At 47.6% G+C, this 15,441-nt stretch overlaps 1 protein-coding gene across 5 annotated transcripts in view; it reads left to right on the top strand.

Moving 5' to 3' along the window:
- The window catches only part of LOC118376437 (SLAIN motif-containing protein-like), a 29,592-nt gene extending 15,336 nt beyond the window's left edge, over positions 1–14,256 (top strand). For 4 of the 5 annotated variants that reach the window (XM_052487740.1, XM_052487738.1, XM_052487739.1 and 1 more), the window contains exons 4-9: positions 3,545–3,676; positions 6,285–6,425; positions 9,144–9,473; positions 9,861–9,965; positions 11,735–12,002; positions 12,205–14,256. In XM_052487740.1, coding sequence (XP_052343700.1) covers positions 3,545–3,676; positions 6,285–6,425; positions 9,144–9,473; positions 9,861–9,965; positions 11,735–12,002; positions 12,205–12,271 — 1,043 coding nt within the window. In that variant the 3' untranslated portion in view covers positions 12,272–14,256. The remainder of the gene's footprint in view (positions 1–3,544; positions 3,677–6,284; positions 6,426–9,143; positions 9,474–9,860; positions 9,966–11,734; positions 12,003–12,204) is intronic. The other variant, XM_052487741.1, reaches the window with a different exon arrangement.
- Positions 14,257–15,441: the final 1,185 nt, after the last annotated feature.

Here is a 15,441-nt window from a genome sequence, read left to right as displayed (position 1 = left end):
TGATGTGTACACCGAGGAACTTTCCACCTTCTCCATTTACTGTCTCGTCGATGTGAATAGGGGGGTGCTCCCTCTGCTGTTTCCTGAAGTCCACAATCATCTCCTTTGTTTGGTTGACGTTGAGTGAGGTTATTTTCCTGACACCACACTCAGAGGGCCCTCGCCTCCTCCCTGTCGGCCATCTCGTCGTTGGTATTCAAGCCTACCACTGTAGTGCCGTCTGCAAACTAATGATTGAGTTGGAGGCGTGCATGGCCACGCAGTCATGGGAGAACGGGGAGTACAGGAGAAGGCTGAGGACGCACCCTTGTGGGGCCCCAGTGTTGGGGATCAGCGGGGTGGAGATGTTGTTTCCTACCCTCACCACTTGGGGGCGGCCCGTCAAAGTCCAGGACCCATTTGCACAGGGTGGGGTCGAGACCCAGGGTCTCGAGCTTAATGACTAGTTTGGAGGGTACTATGGTGTTAAATGCTGAGATGTAATCGATGAACATCATTCTTACGTTGGTGTTGCTCTTGTCCAGATGAGTTAGGGCAGTGTGAAGTGGTTGCGTCATCTGTGGACCTATTGGGGCGGTAAGCAAATTAGTGTGACTAGGGTGGAGGTGAAATGGTCCTTGACTCGTCTCTCTAAGCACTTCCGAAGTGAGTGCTACCGGGCGATAGTCGTTTAGCTCAGTTACCTTGGCTTTCTTGTGAACAGGAACAATGGTGGCCCACTTGAAGTGTGTGGGAACAGCAGACTGGGATAGGGATTGATCTTTTTTTTCACATTTAACCATGTAGGCCAGTTGAGAACAACTTCTCAGTTACAACTGTGACCTGGCCAAGATGAAGCGAGGTAGTGCAACAAAAAACAACAGTGTTACACATGGGATAAACAAAAGTACTGTCAATAACATTATAGAAAATCTGTATACTGTGTGTGCAAATGGAGTAAGGAGGTAAGGAAATAAATGGGCCAATAGTAGCAAAGTAATATGTCCGTAAACACACCAGTCAGCTGGTCTTTGCCGTCTGGGACGCCGTCTGGGCCTGCAGCCTTGCGAGGGTTAACACCTTTAAATGTTTTACTCACGTTGGCCGCGGTGAAGGAGAGCCCACAGGATTTGGTAACGGGCCGTGTCATTGGCACTGTATTGTCCTCAAAGCGAGCAAAGAAGTTGTTTTAATTTGTCTGGGCGCAAGACATCGGTGTCTGAGGCTGGTTTTGTTTTTGTAATCCGTGATTGACTGTAGATGCTGCCACTTACGTCTTGTGTCTGAGCCGTTGAATTGCGACTCAACTTTGTCTCTATACTGACGCTTAGCTAGTTAGTTCATCTTGCAGAGTGAATAGCTCCACTGTTTGTATTCGGGCATGTTTCCGGCACAGTTTTATGAACGATATGTTGGATACTAGGTTTTCTCCCGCTACTCCCATAACTGTCCCGTTAACTGAGAAATCGCCAACCGAACGTGGGCCTTGTATCTAACCAGCCACCTCCCGATCTCCCAGTTGGAATGCTAGTTCCACACAGCCCCAAGTCTCTCTCCGCTTCCTACACCTCGGTCCCAGCCGAGGTACCGGTATCCAGGAAAGAAGTTGCCATCGGTAACTCCAAGTTTCCTCAAGAGTGCTACATATCTTTCCAGGGAGTGTGGACGCATTACATGGCAATATCCACACAGAATGGTTTATGCCTATGGCCCTGGTCAAAAGTAGTGCACTGAACAGGGAATAGGGTGCTATATGGGACACAGACAATGGCAAAGGTGTTGACCGAGCAATTGTCATGGTCAGTTTCAGTGGAACTTTGCTACAGTTTATCTATCCTCCCAAGCCTCTGTAGTCTTGTTTACTACTCGTTTTGTGTGTAGGGCTCTAAAATGCGCTGAAGTACTTTGCCACGCGACCAGGAGTTGTATTTTGTACGGAAGGAAGTCTAGAGAGGACATTATAATATATATATTTTTTTTTTATTAAATAGCGATCACAAGAGAATTTTCTGGTGATCCAAGACGTAACAAAAGTTGTTTTGTTGATCATGAGAAATTCTATACAAAAGGATTGGTTGTATTGAGGATAGATTGACCGCAGCTGGAGCTTTGTTAAGGCCCAGGTCTATGCATCAGCACATGGCTACTTATGACATGTGTGGTCTAATCAATCATGTGGTCTTTGATATTTATAGTCTGACTGCTTCTGGTGCACTGACACTGCTGTCAACTTGTCCTCAAATACATCCAGTCCTAATGTAGACAGTCTATCTCGTAATTTTGACAAAACAATTTTATGATGAATTACCTTGCCCTGGGTCAGATAGTCTTATAGCGCCATGAAACTACCCACTTTAGAAGGGAAATGTTAACATGCACACCACCATGCTACTTTCATGTGTGATACAGGAGACTACGGCTCCGGAGTTTACTCCTACACTCACTGTATTACATCACCTACCCACTGGCAGCGGGAGAATCTAGAAAGTCATTCACTAGGATATAACCTACCCCGCAGTTACGAGTCATGTTATAGAAGTGTGATAGTGGACAGTTTCACCCTGCTAAACTTGTGTTGTTGTGGCCCATTGGCTCAATGACTGACCGAGCCAATGGCAGACAGTGAATAGCAAACAATACTGCTTCCTGGATGAAATAAAATATATGAACCAGTGCCTTAGGAATAAGGACCTGCCATAGCCTCAATGCTACCTCTCATAGCCTATAAGGGTGATCCAAGATCAGTTACACCCCTCCCAAAATTGTGTTGTGGCCCATTTGGCACCTGCAATGAGTCTGAATGGAGGAAGTAGCCGACAATGTTTCTGTGTGAAGTCAGTAAAAATATAGACACCAATGGGGCCGACTAGAATGAAGGTAGTGTCAAACGGTGTATATCAGCAAACAATGACACTTGATGAAGTAAGAGAACATTATATAGAATCCATTGCCCTGGGAATTAATGTCCTGTCACAGCCTCCATTGTTAGCTCTTATGTAAGTATTGATTTAGGACAGTAAGTTCTAAAAGCTGTTGGAAAACTAATGCCTCTAGTCTCACAGCTCAAATTTTATTTTATTTTTTAATTTTTTAATTTTACCTTTTAACTAGGCAAGTCAGTTAAGAACAAATTCTTATTTTCAATGACTGCCTAGGAACAGTGGGTTAACTGCCTTGTTCAGGGGCAGAACGACAGATTTTGTACCTCGTCAGCTCGGGGGTTTGAACTTGCAACTAGTCCAATGCTCTAACCACTAGGCTACCCTGCCGCCCCAATTAAACCAGCCACGGCCATTTAGAAACTCAGAAAGTTGTACTTTCTCTCTGATCAGGAATTACTTGTTCACTTCAGACTCGGTATCTAAAGAGCCGGTAAAGGAATCCTGAACACATACTCGCTCCCACCCCAAGGTTGTTTTTTTTGCCTACAAGGCACGGATGTTGGCCAAAAAAGTCTTAACACGCTCTAGTGAAGTAAACACTCTTTTGGCACGATACAGGCTGCCTTAAACTGTGCCTTGACTCTGTTTTATGTAACTGAGTCTCCTCCTGTGTTCCTTTTTAGCATCTCGCTGGAGGAACATCTACAGCAGCTCTGGTCAGATGGGGGAGGCTGGCTCCTCTGGCTCTGGGCTCCTCTCTCCTGGGTACCACAGCAAATCTACTAACAAAAGCCTACTGGCCAGTGGTGGCTCAGGTATGCATGATTTTAATACACTACATGCTTTACATTCAGCTCCTCTCTGGGTTTTTTGTGTTGGTGGAACTCGAGATAAAGTAGTATCAGATTTTTTAAAACTTGAATTCTCAAACTTTTCCTGTTGTGAAAACAATAGCCCATGTATAAACATTTTAACTTCTCAATGTGTGGGTGGTGCTGTATAAACCAACACAATGCTTATGTTATTATGAACACAGACTGTAAATAACACTCCTTTGAATGAAGTATGTGAATGTTATGCTTGCTGGTGACTCCTCCTAATCCCACATCTGTTACATAACCAAACATCCTGGATGCTGCTGTTGCCTCTCTCTGTCAGTTTGAATGAAGGGTGTGTGTGTTCCAGTTTGGGGGGTCAGACGATGGCCCTGCTGTTGTCTCTCTCTGTCAGTTTGAATGAAGGGTGTGTGTGTTCCAGTTTTGGGGGGGTCAGACTATGGCCCTGCTGATGCCTCTCTCTGTCAGTTTGAATGAAGGGTGTGTGTGTTCCAGTTTGGGGGGTCAGACGATGGCCCTGCTGTTGCCTCTCTGTCAGTTTGAATGAAGGGTGTGTGTGTTCCAGTTTGGGGGGTCAGACGATGGCCCTGCTGTTGTCTCTCTCTGTCAGTTTGAATGAAGGGTGTGTGTGTTCCAGTTTTGGGGGGGGTCAGACTATGGCCCTGCTGATGCCTCTCTCTGTCAGTTTGAATGAAGGGTGTGTGTGTTCCAGTTTGGGGGGTCAGACGATGGCCCTGCTGTTGCCTCTCTCTGTCAGTTTGAATGAAGGGTGTGTGTGTTCCAGTTTGGGGGGGGTCAGACGATGGCCCTGCTGTTGCCTCTCTGTCAGTTTGAATGAAGGGTGTGTGTGTTCCAGTTTGGGGGGGTCAGACGATGGCCCTGCTGTTGTCTCTCTCTGTCAGTTTGAATGAAGGGTGTGTGTGTTCCAGTTTGGGGGGGTCAGACGATGGCCCTGCTGATGCCTCTCTCTGTCAGTTTGAATGAAGGGTGTGTGTGTTCCAGTTTGGGGGGGGTCAGACGATGGCCCTGCTGTTGCCTCTCTGTCAGTTTGAATGAAGGGTGTGTGTGTTCCAGTTTGGGGGGGGTCAGACGATGGCCCTGCTGTTGCCTCTCTCTGTCAGTTTGAATGAAGGGTGTGTGTGTTCCAGTTTGGGGGGGGTCAGACTATGGCCCTGCTGATGCCTCTCTCTGTCAGTTTGAATGAAGGGTGTGTGTGTTCCAGTTTGGGGGGTCAGACTATGGCCCTGCTGTTGCCTCTCTCTGTCAGTTTGAATGAAGGGTGTGTGTGTTCCAGTTTGGGGGGTCAGACGATGGCCCTGCTGTTGCCTCTCTCTGTCAGTTTGAATGAAGGGTGTGTGTGTTCCAGTTTGGGGGGGGGGGGTCAGACTATGGCCCTGCTGTTGCCTCTCTGTCAGTTTGAATGAAGGGTGTGTGTGTTCCAGTTTGGGGGGTCAGACGATGGCCCTGCTGTTGCCTCTCTCTGTCAGTTTGAATGAAGGGTGTGTGTGTTCCAGTTTGGGGGGGGTCAGACGATGGCCCTGCTGATGTCTCTCTCTGTCAGTTTGAATGAAGGGTGTGTGTGTTCCAGTTTGGGGGGGTGTCAGACGATGGCCCTGCTGTTGCCTCTCTGTCAGTTTGAATGAAGGGTGTGTGTGTTCCAGTTTGGGGGGGGGGTCAGACGATGGCCCTGCTGATGCCTCTCACCTCTGTCAGTTTGAATGAAGGGTGTCTAGACTTCCAGTTTGGGGGGTCAGTCAGGCCCTGCTGAAATGTCTCCTCTGTCAGTTTGAATGAAGACCTGATCCAGTTTGGGGGGTCAACATGGCCCTGCTGGCCAGCCCTGTCAGTTTGAATGATTGTGTGTTCCAGTTTGGGGGGGGTCAGAGATAGCCCTGCTGATGCCTAGTAGACACCTCGTGCTTCCAGCTATCCTCAGCACTGTGTCTAGACTAATCCAGTAGGACAGACAGGGAAGTCAGGACTTCTAAAATATCTCCTCTCATAATGCAGACCTGATCCAGAAACATTGTCACTGGACCAGCCCTCAGTCTATGATTGGAGAGTAATACAGATAGACTACTGTAAAGCTTGGTATGGATAATGTATAGTTGTATGTCCTTTCCCTGCATGGTTTTCAGGTTGTATTATTATAGTCCTTGTTTTTATCTCAAGGGGAAGTTGTGTGTGTCAAAACTGTGGTGGATTCTGAAGTTGTGTGTGTCAAAACTGTGGTGGATTCTGAAGTTGTGTGTGTCAAAACTGTGGTGGATTCTGAAGTTGTGTGTGTCAAAACTGTGGTGGATTCTGAAGTTGTGTGTGTCAAAACTGTGGTGGATTCTGAAGTTGTGTGTGTCAAAACTGTGGTGGATTCTGAAGTTGTGTGTGTCAAAACTGTGGTGGATTCTGAAGTTGTGTGTGTCAAAACTGTGGTGGATTCTGAAGTTGTGTGTGTCAAAACTGTGGTGGATTCTGAAGTTGTGTGTGTCAAAACTGTGGTGGATTCTGAAGTTGTGTGTGTCAAAACTGTGGTGGATTCTGAAGTTGTGTGTGTGTGATCTAAATCACGGTTGTGTTATTGTAATTTCAGGCTACGTGAGTGTGCACTCTGCTCTGAGTTCCCAGTCTTCTGTAGACAGTGAGCTGAGTACCTCAGACGACTCCATCACCATGGGTTACAAGCTACAGGACCTCACTGACGTCCAGATCATGGCCCGCCTACAGGAAGAGAGTGAGTGATGTTGTCTAGAATAATGACTCCCGTTATCATGCGTTACAGGAAGAGGGAGTGATGTTGTCTAGAATACTGTGTTACCAAAGTCTAAAGGGTTACTTCATTGTTATTGTCAATATGCTGAGAATATAGTAGACTGAGAATATGCTGACTCTTTGTGGTAGTGCGTGCTTAGGGCAGGACTGTGTTTGTAATGTGTGGGTGGGTGTGTCCATGTCTTTCAGGGTTATTGTCCATGTAGATACTAGAAATACACTTCAGTGATAGTGCCTGAGAAGCCAGTGTTACCCATGCCAATATATCCTCCAAACACTGGCTTCGAGGGCATTATCACCTTTATACAACAAGTTACCAACACATTCAAATAATGATTGACATTTTCATTCAACTTTAAAAGTGATGAATTTATTCATACAATTTCATCCTCCCACAAGATATAGTCCTGACGCACAGCTAGGATTGCTAGCTAGCTAACTAAGGCTAATTTACAGTCACATCAAACAGTGCAGCCAGAATAACAACAAAGTAGCTGCATTTGTTTGTTCTCCAGTGCCATTTATGTGGATACATCCCATAACATGTTAGCTAATGATGCGCAAATTCACTTGGTATAGAAAAATGTGCTCTCTCGTCAGGACACTGTTGTACGAGAGCTAGTCAACAACACAGCTAACACAGTAACTTCTAACTGAAGCTGGAAAGACTGCAAACTAGCTGCACTTCCTTTCGTTTGACCTGTTTTCTATTGATAGTTCTTTGTATACAGTGTTCAGACCCACTGACTTTTTCCACATGTTGTTATGTTACAGCCTTATTCTAAATCCTAAAAATCTACACAATACCTCATAATGACAAATTTATTTACATAAATATTCAGACCCTTTGCTATGCCCTGCCTTTTCTAAAGTCCTCGAAAGCCAAGTTAATAAACAGATCACCGACCATTTCGAAACCCACCGTTCCTTCTCCACTGTGCAATCTGGTTTCCGAGCTGGACATGGGTGCACCTCAGTCACGCTCAAGGTCCTAAACGATATCATAACCGCCATCGATAAAAGACAGTACTGTGCAGCCGTCTTCATCAACCTGGCCAAGGCTTTCGACTCTGTCAATCACCGCATTCTTATTGGCAGAGTCAACAGCCTTGGTTTCTCAAATGACTGCCTCGCCTGGTTCACCAACTACTTCTCAGACAGAGTTCAGTGTGTCAAATTGGAGGGCCTGTTGTCCGGACATCTGGCAATCTATGGGGGTGCCACAGGGCTCAATTATCGGGCCGGCTCTTCTCTGTATATATCAAGGATGTCGCTCTTGCTGCGGGTGATTCCCTGGTTGGCAACTAACTTTACGGTGCATTACCACAACCAACAGTTCATCTTTCAATCACCCACGTGGGTATATGCTCCTAAAAACCGCTCTTGCTGCGGGTCATTCTTTGATCCATTTCTACACAGATGACACCATTCTGTATACATCTGGCCCTTTGGACACTGTTAACAAACCTCAAAACGAGCTTCAACGCCATGCAACACTCCTTCCGTGGCCTCAAACTGCTTTTAAATACTAGTAAAACTAAGTGCTTGCTCTTCAACCGATCGCTGCCCGCATCCTCCTGCCCGACTAGCATCACTACTCTGGACAGTTCTGACCTAGAATATGTGGACAACTACAAATTCCGTGTCTGGTTAGACTGTAAACTTTCCTTCTAGACTCACATTAAGCATCTCCGATCCAAAATTAAATCTAGAATCTGCTTCATATTTCGCAACAAACCTTCCTTCACTCATGCTGCCAAACATACCCTCGTAAAACTGACTATCCTACCGATCCTTGACTTTGGCGACGTCATGTACAAAATAGCCGCCAACACTCTACTCAGAACTGGATGTAGTCTATCACAGTGCCATCAGTTTTGTTACCAAAGCCCCATATACTAGCCACCACTGCGACCTGTATGCTCTCAATGGCTGGCCCTCACTACATATCCATATCCATCACTGGTCACCATAGCAACACCCACCCATGGCACACGCTCCAGCAGGTATATTGCACCGGTCATCCCCAAAGCCAACTCCCCCTTTGGCCGCCTTTCCTTCCAGTTCTCTGCTGCCAATGACTGGAACGAATTGCAAAAATCACTGAAGCTGGAAACTCATATCTCCCTCTAACTTCAAGCATAAGCTGTCAGAGCAGCTTAGTGATCACTGTACCTGTACACAGCCAATCTGTAAATAACACACCTGACTACCTCATCCCCATATTATTAATTACCCTCTTGCTCTTTTGCACCCCGGTATCTCTACTTGCACATCTATCACCCCAGTATTAATGTTAAATTGTAATTATTTTCACCTCTATGGCCTATTTCTTGCCTACCTCCCTACTCTTCTACATTTGCACATCGAACTTTATTTTTCTGTTGTGTTTTGACTGTACGTTTGTTTGTGTCAATGCTTTGCTTTATCTTGACCAGGTCGCAGTTGTAAATGAGAACTTGTTCTCAATTGGCCTACCTGGTTAAATAAAGGTGAAATAAAAAATACATGGAAGAAGTTTGACCACAAACTCTTCCTAGAGCTGGCAACCCAGCCAAACTGAGCCATCGGGGAGAAGGGCCTTGGTCAGGGAGGTGATAAAATACAGTAGACCCTTGTTCTTTCATGTGTATGTCCTCACCTGTGGCAGTGTCCAGGGTCTAACTCTCTCCCCTCTCAGGTCTGAGACAGGACTATGCCTCCAGCTCTGCCTCAGTGTCTCGTCGTAGTTCCTCTGCCTCCCTCCAGTCTCTACGTCGGGGTGGGACCTACAGCGACCAGGAGTTTGATACCTACAGCCTGGAGGATGAGGAGGATGAGTGCTGCTCTCTGCCCCAGCGACGCCTCCGCTACTCCCCCTCTCCCCTGAGCTCACCCCGCTGCCTCTCCCCCTCCACGGGTTTGCAGGGCCAGGCAGAGTACAGCAGGCTGGGGGCCCCCCGACAACGTGTTCCAAGGCGATCGCTACAGGGGCCCGGGCCCGAGCTGCTAAAGTTCGCCAAGACCGAGGGTAGGAGACTGGAGAGGACTGTTCCTGTATTGCACACAAAGCGAACACATAGCAGTACACAGTCAGAACTACAGGGAATTAAATTAATGCACTCTCTATTGTTTGAAGACATGACTTATAAATGGATTAGTGCTATAGAACAGTGTTTCCCAAACTCCATCCTTGGGCCACCCCCCCCCCCCTAGGTTTTTGTCCTAGTCCTACACAGCTATTTCAACTAACCAACTCATGAAGCTTTTTTTAACTTGAATTAGCTGTGTAGTGCTAGGGCAAAACCCAAAATACGCACCATGGGAGGGCCCCAGGACCAACTTTGACAGATCCTGCTATAGAATGCAGTTTCAGTTTGGTCTTTCTCCAACTTTAGCCATTTGTGTGTGGTTCCAGAAGAGGTGAGGCACAGCATGCCTAACCTGGCCCCCCGCACCAGCCTGCGTTCCCTGGAGGCGGTCAGGAACAGTCGCAGCATGGAGGCTAACCTCCAGAGCTCTGGTAACCGTATATCCCACCTGCCCCACTCCCCCCTCCTCAGGTAACCCTTACCTACACCTGCCCCACTCCCCCCTCAGGTAACCCTTACCTACACCTGCCCCACTCCCCCCTCAGGTAACCCTTACCTACACCTGCCCCACTCCCCCCTCCTCAGGTAACCCTTACCTACACCTGCCCCACTCCTCAGGTAACCCTTACCTACACCTGCCCCACTCCTCAGGTAACCCTTACCTACACCTGCCCTACTCCTCAGGTAACCCTTACCTACACCTGCCCCACTCCTCAGGTAACCCTTACCTACACCTGCCCCACTCCTCAGGTAACCCTTACCTACACCTGCCCCACTCCTCAGGTAACCCTTACCTACACCTGCCCCACTCCTCAGGTAACCCTTACCTACACCTGCCCCACTCCTCAGGTAACCCTTACCTACACCTGCCCCACTCCTCAGGTAACACCTGCCCCACTCCTCAGGTAACACCTGCCCCACTCCTCAGGTAACACCTGGCCCACTCCTCAGGTAACACAGGTAACACCTGGCCCCACTCCTCAGGTAACACCTGCCCCACTCCTCAGGTAACACCTGCCCCACTCCTCAGGTAACACCTGCCCCACTCCTCAGGTAACACCTGGCCCACTCCTCAGGTAACCCTTACCTACACCTGCCCCACTCCTCAGGTAACACCTGCCCCACTCCTCAGGTAACACCTGGCCCACTCCTCAGGTAACCCTTACCTACACCTGCCCCACTCCTCAGGTAACCCTTACCTACACCTAACCCACTCCCCCCTCCTCAGGTAACCATTGTCCGTCTACCCCACAGCAGATAAATCAGACCTGCTCACAACTTCACCCCACTAATATTATTCTGGGTACAGGCATTTAGTCTACAACTCCTCCCTCAGTACTGTCCCTCCCTCCCTGGTTATACACCTCAGTTCCACTAATAGTCCTCTGGGTAAAGGCATCTAGTCTACAACTCCTCCCTCAGTACTGTCCCTCCCTCCCTGGTTATACACCTCAGTTCCACTAATAGTCCTCTGGGTACAGGCATCTAGTCTACAACTCCTCCCTCAGTACTGTCCCTCCCTCCCTGGTTATACACCTCAGTTCCACTAATAGTCCTCTGGGTAAAGGCATCTAGTCTACAACTCCTCCCTCAGTACTGTCCCTCCCTCCCTGGTTATACACCTCAGTTCTACTAATAGTCCTCTGGGTACAGGCATCTAGTCTACAACTCCTCCCTCAGTACTGTCCCTCCCTCCCTGGTTATACACCTCAGTTCCACTAATAGTCCTCTGGGTAAAGGCATCTAGTCTACAACTCCTCCCTCAGTACTGTCCCTCCCTCCCTGGTTATACACCTCAGTTCCACTAATAGTCCTCTGGGTACAGGCATCTAGTCTACAACTCCTCCCTCAGTACTGTCCCTCCCTCCCTGGTTATACACCTCAGTTCCACTAATAGTCCTCTGGGTACAGACATCTAGTCTACAACTCCTCCCTCAGTACTGTCCCTCCCTCCCTGGTTATACACCTCAGTTCCACTAATAGTCCTCTGGGTAAAGGCATCTAGTCTACAACTTTTTGCTGCCACAATTCCTGATGTCATGTATACAGAGAATGTGCTCTTCTCTCTTGTATTGTACTGTCATCAGAGCATTGGCATATGAACATGAAATAAGTGAAAGACCACATGTAAACTTTGAGTGTACTACAGTGTGTGGATAGTGCTCTCCTAAACCCATCCCATCATGCCCGTCACCCCCAGGTATGTCATCCGGTCAGATGCGAGGCAGTGGCCAGTCCCATCTGTCCATGCGGGTCCCTGTCAAAGCCATGGGCTCCATGCCGGGGGCCCGCCAGCCCTACAGGGGCCTGCCTGTAGTCCAGAGTGGACCCAATGGAGGGGTACGGAGGGTCCAGTCCACAGGGCCTGCCAATGGGGGAGCCTACCCAGCCGGGAGAGCCTCTACTGGGGGTGGGAGGCAATCAGCAGCCCCATCCTCAAGGAGTAGACTGGCCCATCCACATAGAAGGTGATTATTTGCTTGATTTAGAAATACACATTCAGTATTATGACTTGGGATCATTACTCAAAGTGAGTTGATACGAGTGTGAATTTCAATAGTCATTCTGTTGGTTAAACGTGATTACTCCTTATCAGTGGAGGGCACAAACCGTTTGAATGGCTCTCTTACAAGTATCAAGACTTATGTCATTGTTGTCTTTGTTCGTTAGGTCTATGGGGATGACTAGAACAAATGGCCCAATCTCAAATGAGTCCTGGCGAGACGGCTGCTACTGAGACAACAAGGAAACTTCCTCCACCTCTCTCCTTTACCTCACGCTTTTATATAAACACCAACTAAATTGCCTCTGAACGTACCCCTGTAGGCAACACCAACTTACTTGCCTCTGAACGTACCCCTGGCCTATGAACATACCTCTGTAGGCTGGACCACTGTAGATGAACAGAGCTTCCCTTGCATGCAGAACCCTATTACCCCACGGATACACTGGAGACAGGACCTGGACAGAGCTTCCCTGGCATGGAGCACCTTCTCACCCCACGGATACACTGGAGACAGGACCTGGACAGAGCTTCCCTGGCATGGAGAACCTTCTCACCCCACGGATACACTGGAGACAGGACCTGGACAGAGCTTCCCTGGCATGGAGCACCTTCTCACCCCACGGATACACTGGAGACAGGACCGGGACAGAGCTTCCCTGGCATGGAGCACCTTCTCACCCCACGGATACACTGGAGACAGGACCTGGACAGAGCTTCCCTGGCATGGAGCACCTTCTCACCCCACGGATACACTGGAGACAGGACCTAGACAGAGCTTCCCTGGCATGGAGCACCTTCTCACCCCACGGATACACTGGAGACAGGACCGGGACAGAGCTTCCCTGGCATGGAGCACCTTCTCACCCCACGGATACACTGGAGACAGGACCTAGACAGAGCTTCCCTGGCATGGAGCACCTTCTCACCCCACGGATACACTGGAGACAGGACCGGGACAGAGCTTCCCTGGCATGGAGAACCTTCTCACCCCACGGATACACTGGAGACAGGACCTGGACAGAGCTTCCCTGGCATGGAGCACCTTCTCACCCCACGGATACACTGGAGACAGGACCGGGACAGAGCTTCCCTGGCATGGAGCACCTTCTCACCCCACGGATACACTGGAGACAGGACCGGGACAGAGCTTCCCTGGCATGGAGAACCTTCTCACCCCACGGATACACTGGAGACAGGACCGGGACAGAGCTTCCCTGGCATGGAGCACCTTCTCACCCCACGGATACACTGGAGACAGGACCGGGACAGAGCTTCCCTGGCATGGAGAACCTTCTCACCCCACGGATACACTGGAGACAGGACCTGGACAGAGCTTCCAGAGTACAGAAGATGTTGTTTTATAACATTCCAATTCCAGTCTATATTTTATGATAGTTGAGAGAAGACACAGGGTTGTTAATTTGTTTACGTTCTGTAGATTTACAAATGATTGAAGACTTTGGATGGACTGTTTGTTCTATTGTGTGTGAAGTTGAACTCTGATATTTAAGGTGATCACATCTGTTACTTGGGTGTTGTATGATGTTTTTGTTTAGTTTTCTTTTCTCTGAGGACAAAGAAATTAGTTTGTTATAAATAATAAGTATGTTCTTCCAAGGAACACCCCTCATGTTGATGCGTGTGGGAAGTTTTTTTTTTTTTAATGTTTGTGGGTTTTGTGGGATTGGTTGTGATTCCTGTATAATTGTGTTTTGCCGACTAATGCAACAGCTCTGGACCACACTGCCCTTCCATCAAGACCCCCCTTAACTTTTTTTTTTAATGTTCTTATGAAAAGTTATCGTTGGGATAAGTTCGTTGTGCATATCTGTTACTGCAGCATTGTTTCTACAACTCCAACAAACTACTACTTGTAGATGAGATACTGTACTGTATACATTGATTTACCACAGTTGTTTTTACTGCATATCGGTTGGTGAATCTGAGTGTTGGGTTTTAAAACCGCTGTACTAATAAAACAAACTGACGCACGAAGTAAAGGCCTTTATGCTCTTTCTAAGAGACAACCAGCTATGCTCCCTCATGCGGAGTGCCTCTGAAAATCAGGAACTGGAATGAAAATGAAGAATAAAACCTACTCGGAACTATTTACTCTGCTGCTTGTGTAGATGCGCTTCCTCTGCATGCACTAGATATTGATGTGCTGTAGGCTGGAACATTCTGGGAAATAAAAATAATCTGTTTTTGAAACTCAATCGAAGAATAACCCTACTGTTATGTTTTATTGAACCAGTCAATGTCTATTCCAAAACGTGTAGTGTCATTGTTGTAGGGGAGAACGTTTTATTAGGAACTATGCGTGTGTATGCATGCACATGATTGATTGTAACTTCAATGCACTGCTGTCCTCTATCCAATGTTGAACCTTGCTTGATAATCACACAAGTATATTTTTATTTAATCAACTGCTGTAACAATCCTGATCAATAGGTAAATAGTACGTTGTCTATCAACTTGACAACATCGATTTGGACTCGAAGCTCTCCCTTGCGTGACGCAAATAGACAGGGATCAGCGCTAAACGAGGCCACGCATAGTCTGCCCTCCCTTGGTTGCAAGCGAGCAACGTGATTGGCCCAGGCCTCGGAAAGAGTGCCCGGGGATCCAAATGTACAGGCCGCATTTAGCTTGGTGTCGAAAAAATATACCCAAACAATAACAGACAAAACCGAGAAAGAAGAAATAACGACGATATATTTGAAGGAGTCCATAATCAGGTAAAAGCATGCGAGACGATTGAAATTGCATATCGTATATGAGACTAAGGCCCATTCGGCTGTTGTGGGCCTTCAGCCCCTCGGAAAACAACATGGTTGATTATGCCGCATGCGATAGCTAAAATGCTAGGCTAGCCAGCTAATGTCCCTTCCGCAATTCAAAATGCATCGACAAAATGTTGTGAATGCACACGTCGCTTGTGTTCACATTGTGGGATCGATTGCGTGTCAAGTTCATTTAGCACCAATCATTTTGTGGAGGTTTCTGGAGTTTTAAAACACGCTAACTAACAAGCTCTCTAACCAAAATGGCGGAATCGAAATTGGCTAACGTTGTGGGCGCAACGTTTCAATAATATACCGTAAAGAACAGCCATTAAGCACCACACACACAGTTCAACGATATATGATTGTTCTATATACATCTAATTTCTTTGCAGTATTGCACAACGTTGCGTTTGTGAAATTTCCCCCCAGATGTCGGCATCCGCAGCAAAACGTCTGCACAGCGCCAAACAAGCTTGCTTAGCTCGCTCGGTAGTTTATCTCGTTATTAACTAGCTGACCAGCCCGTTACATATATCCCACCCAATGAATGTGGATTAACTAACATGTTTGCAAGTTTTACCACGGACATTTGGCAATCAGGTGGATGTGGTAACA

The sequence above is a fragment of the Oncorhynchus keta genome, chromosome 30, assembly GCF_023373465.1.
Source record: "Oncorhynchus keta strain PuntledgeMale-10-30-2019 chromosome 30, Oket_V2, whole genome shotgun sequence".
NCBI lineage: Eukaryota > Metazoa > Chordata > Actinopteri > Salmoniformes > Salmonidae > Oncorhynchus > Oncorhynchus keta.
The sequence above is the reverse complement of the archived record's forward strand: the minus strand, read 5'-3'. Positions and strand labels throughout refer to the sequence as shown.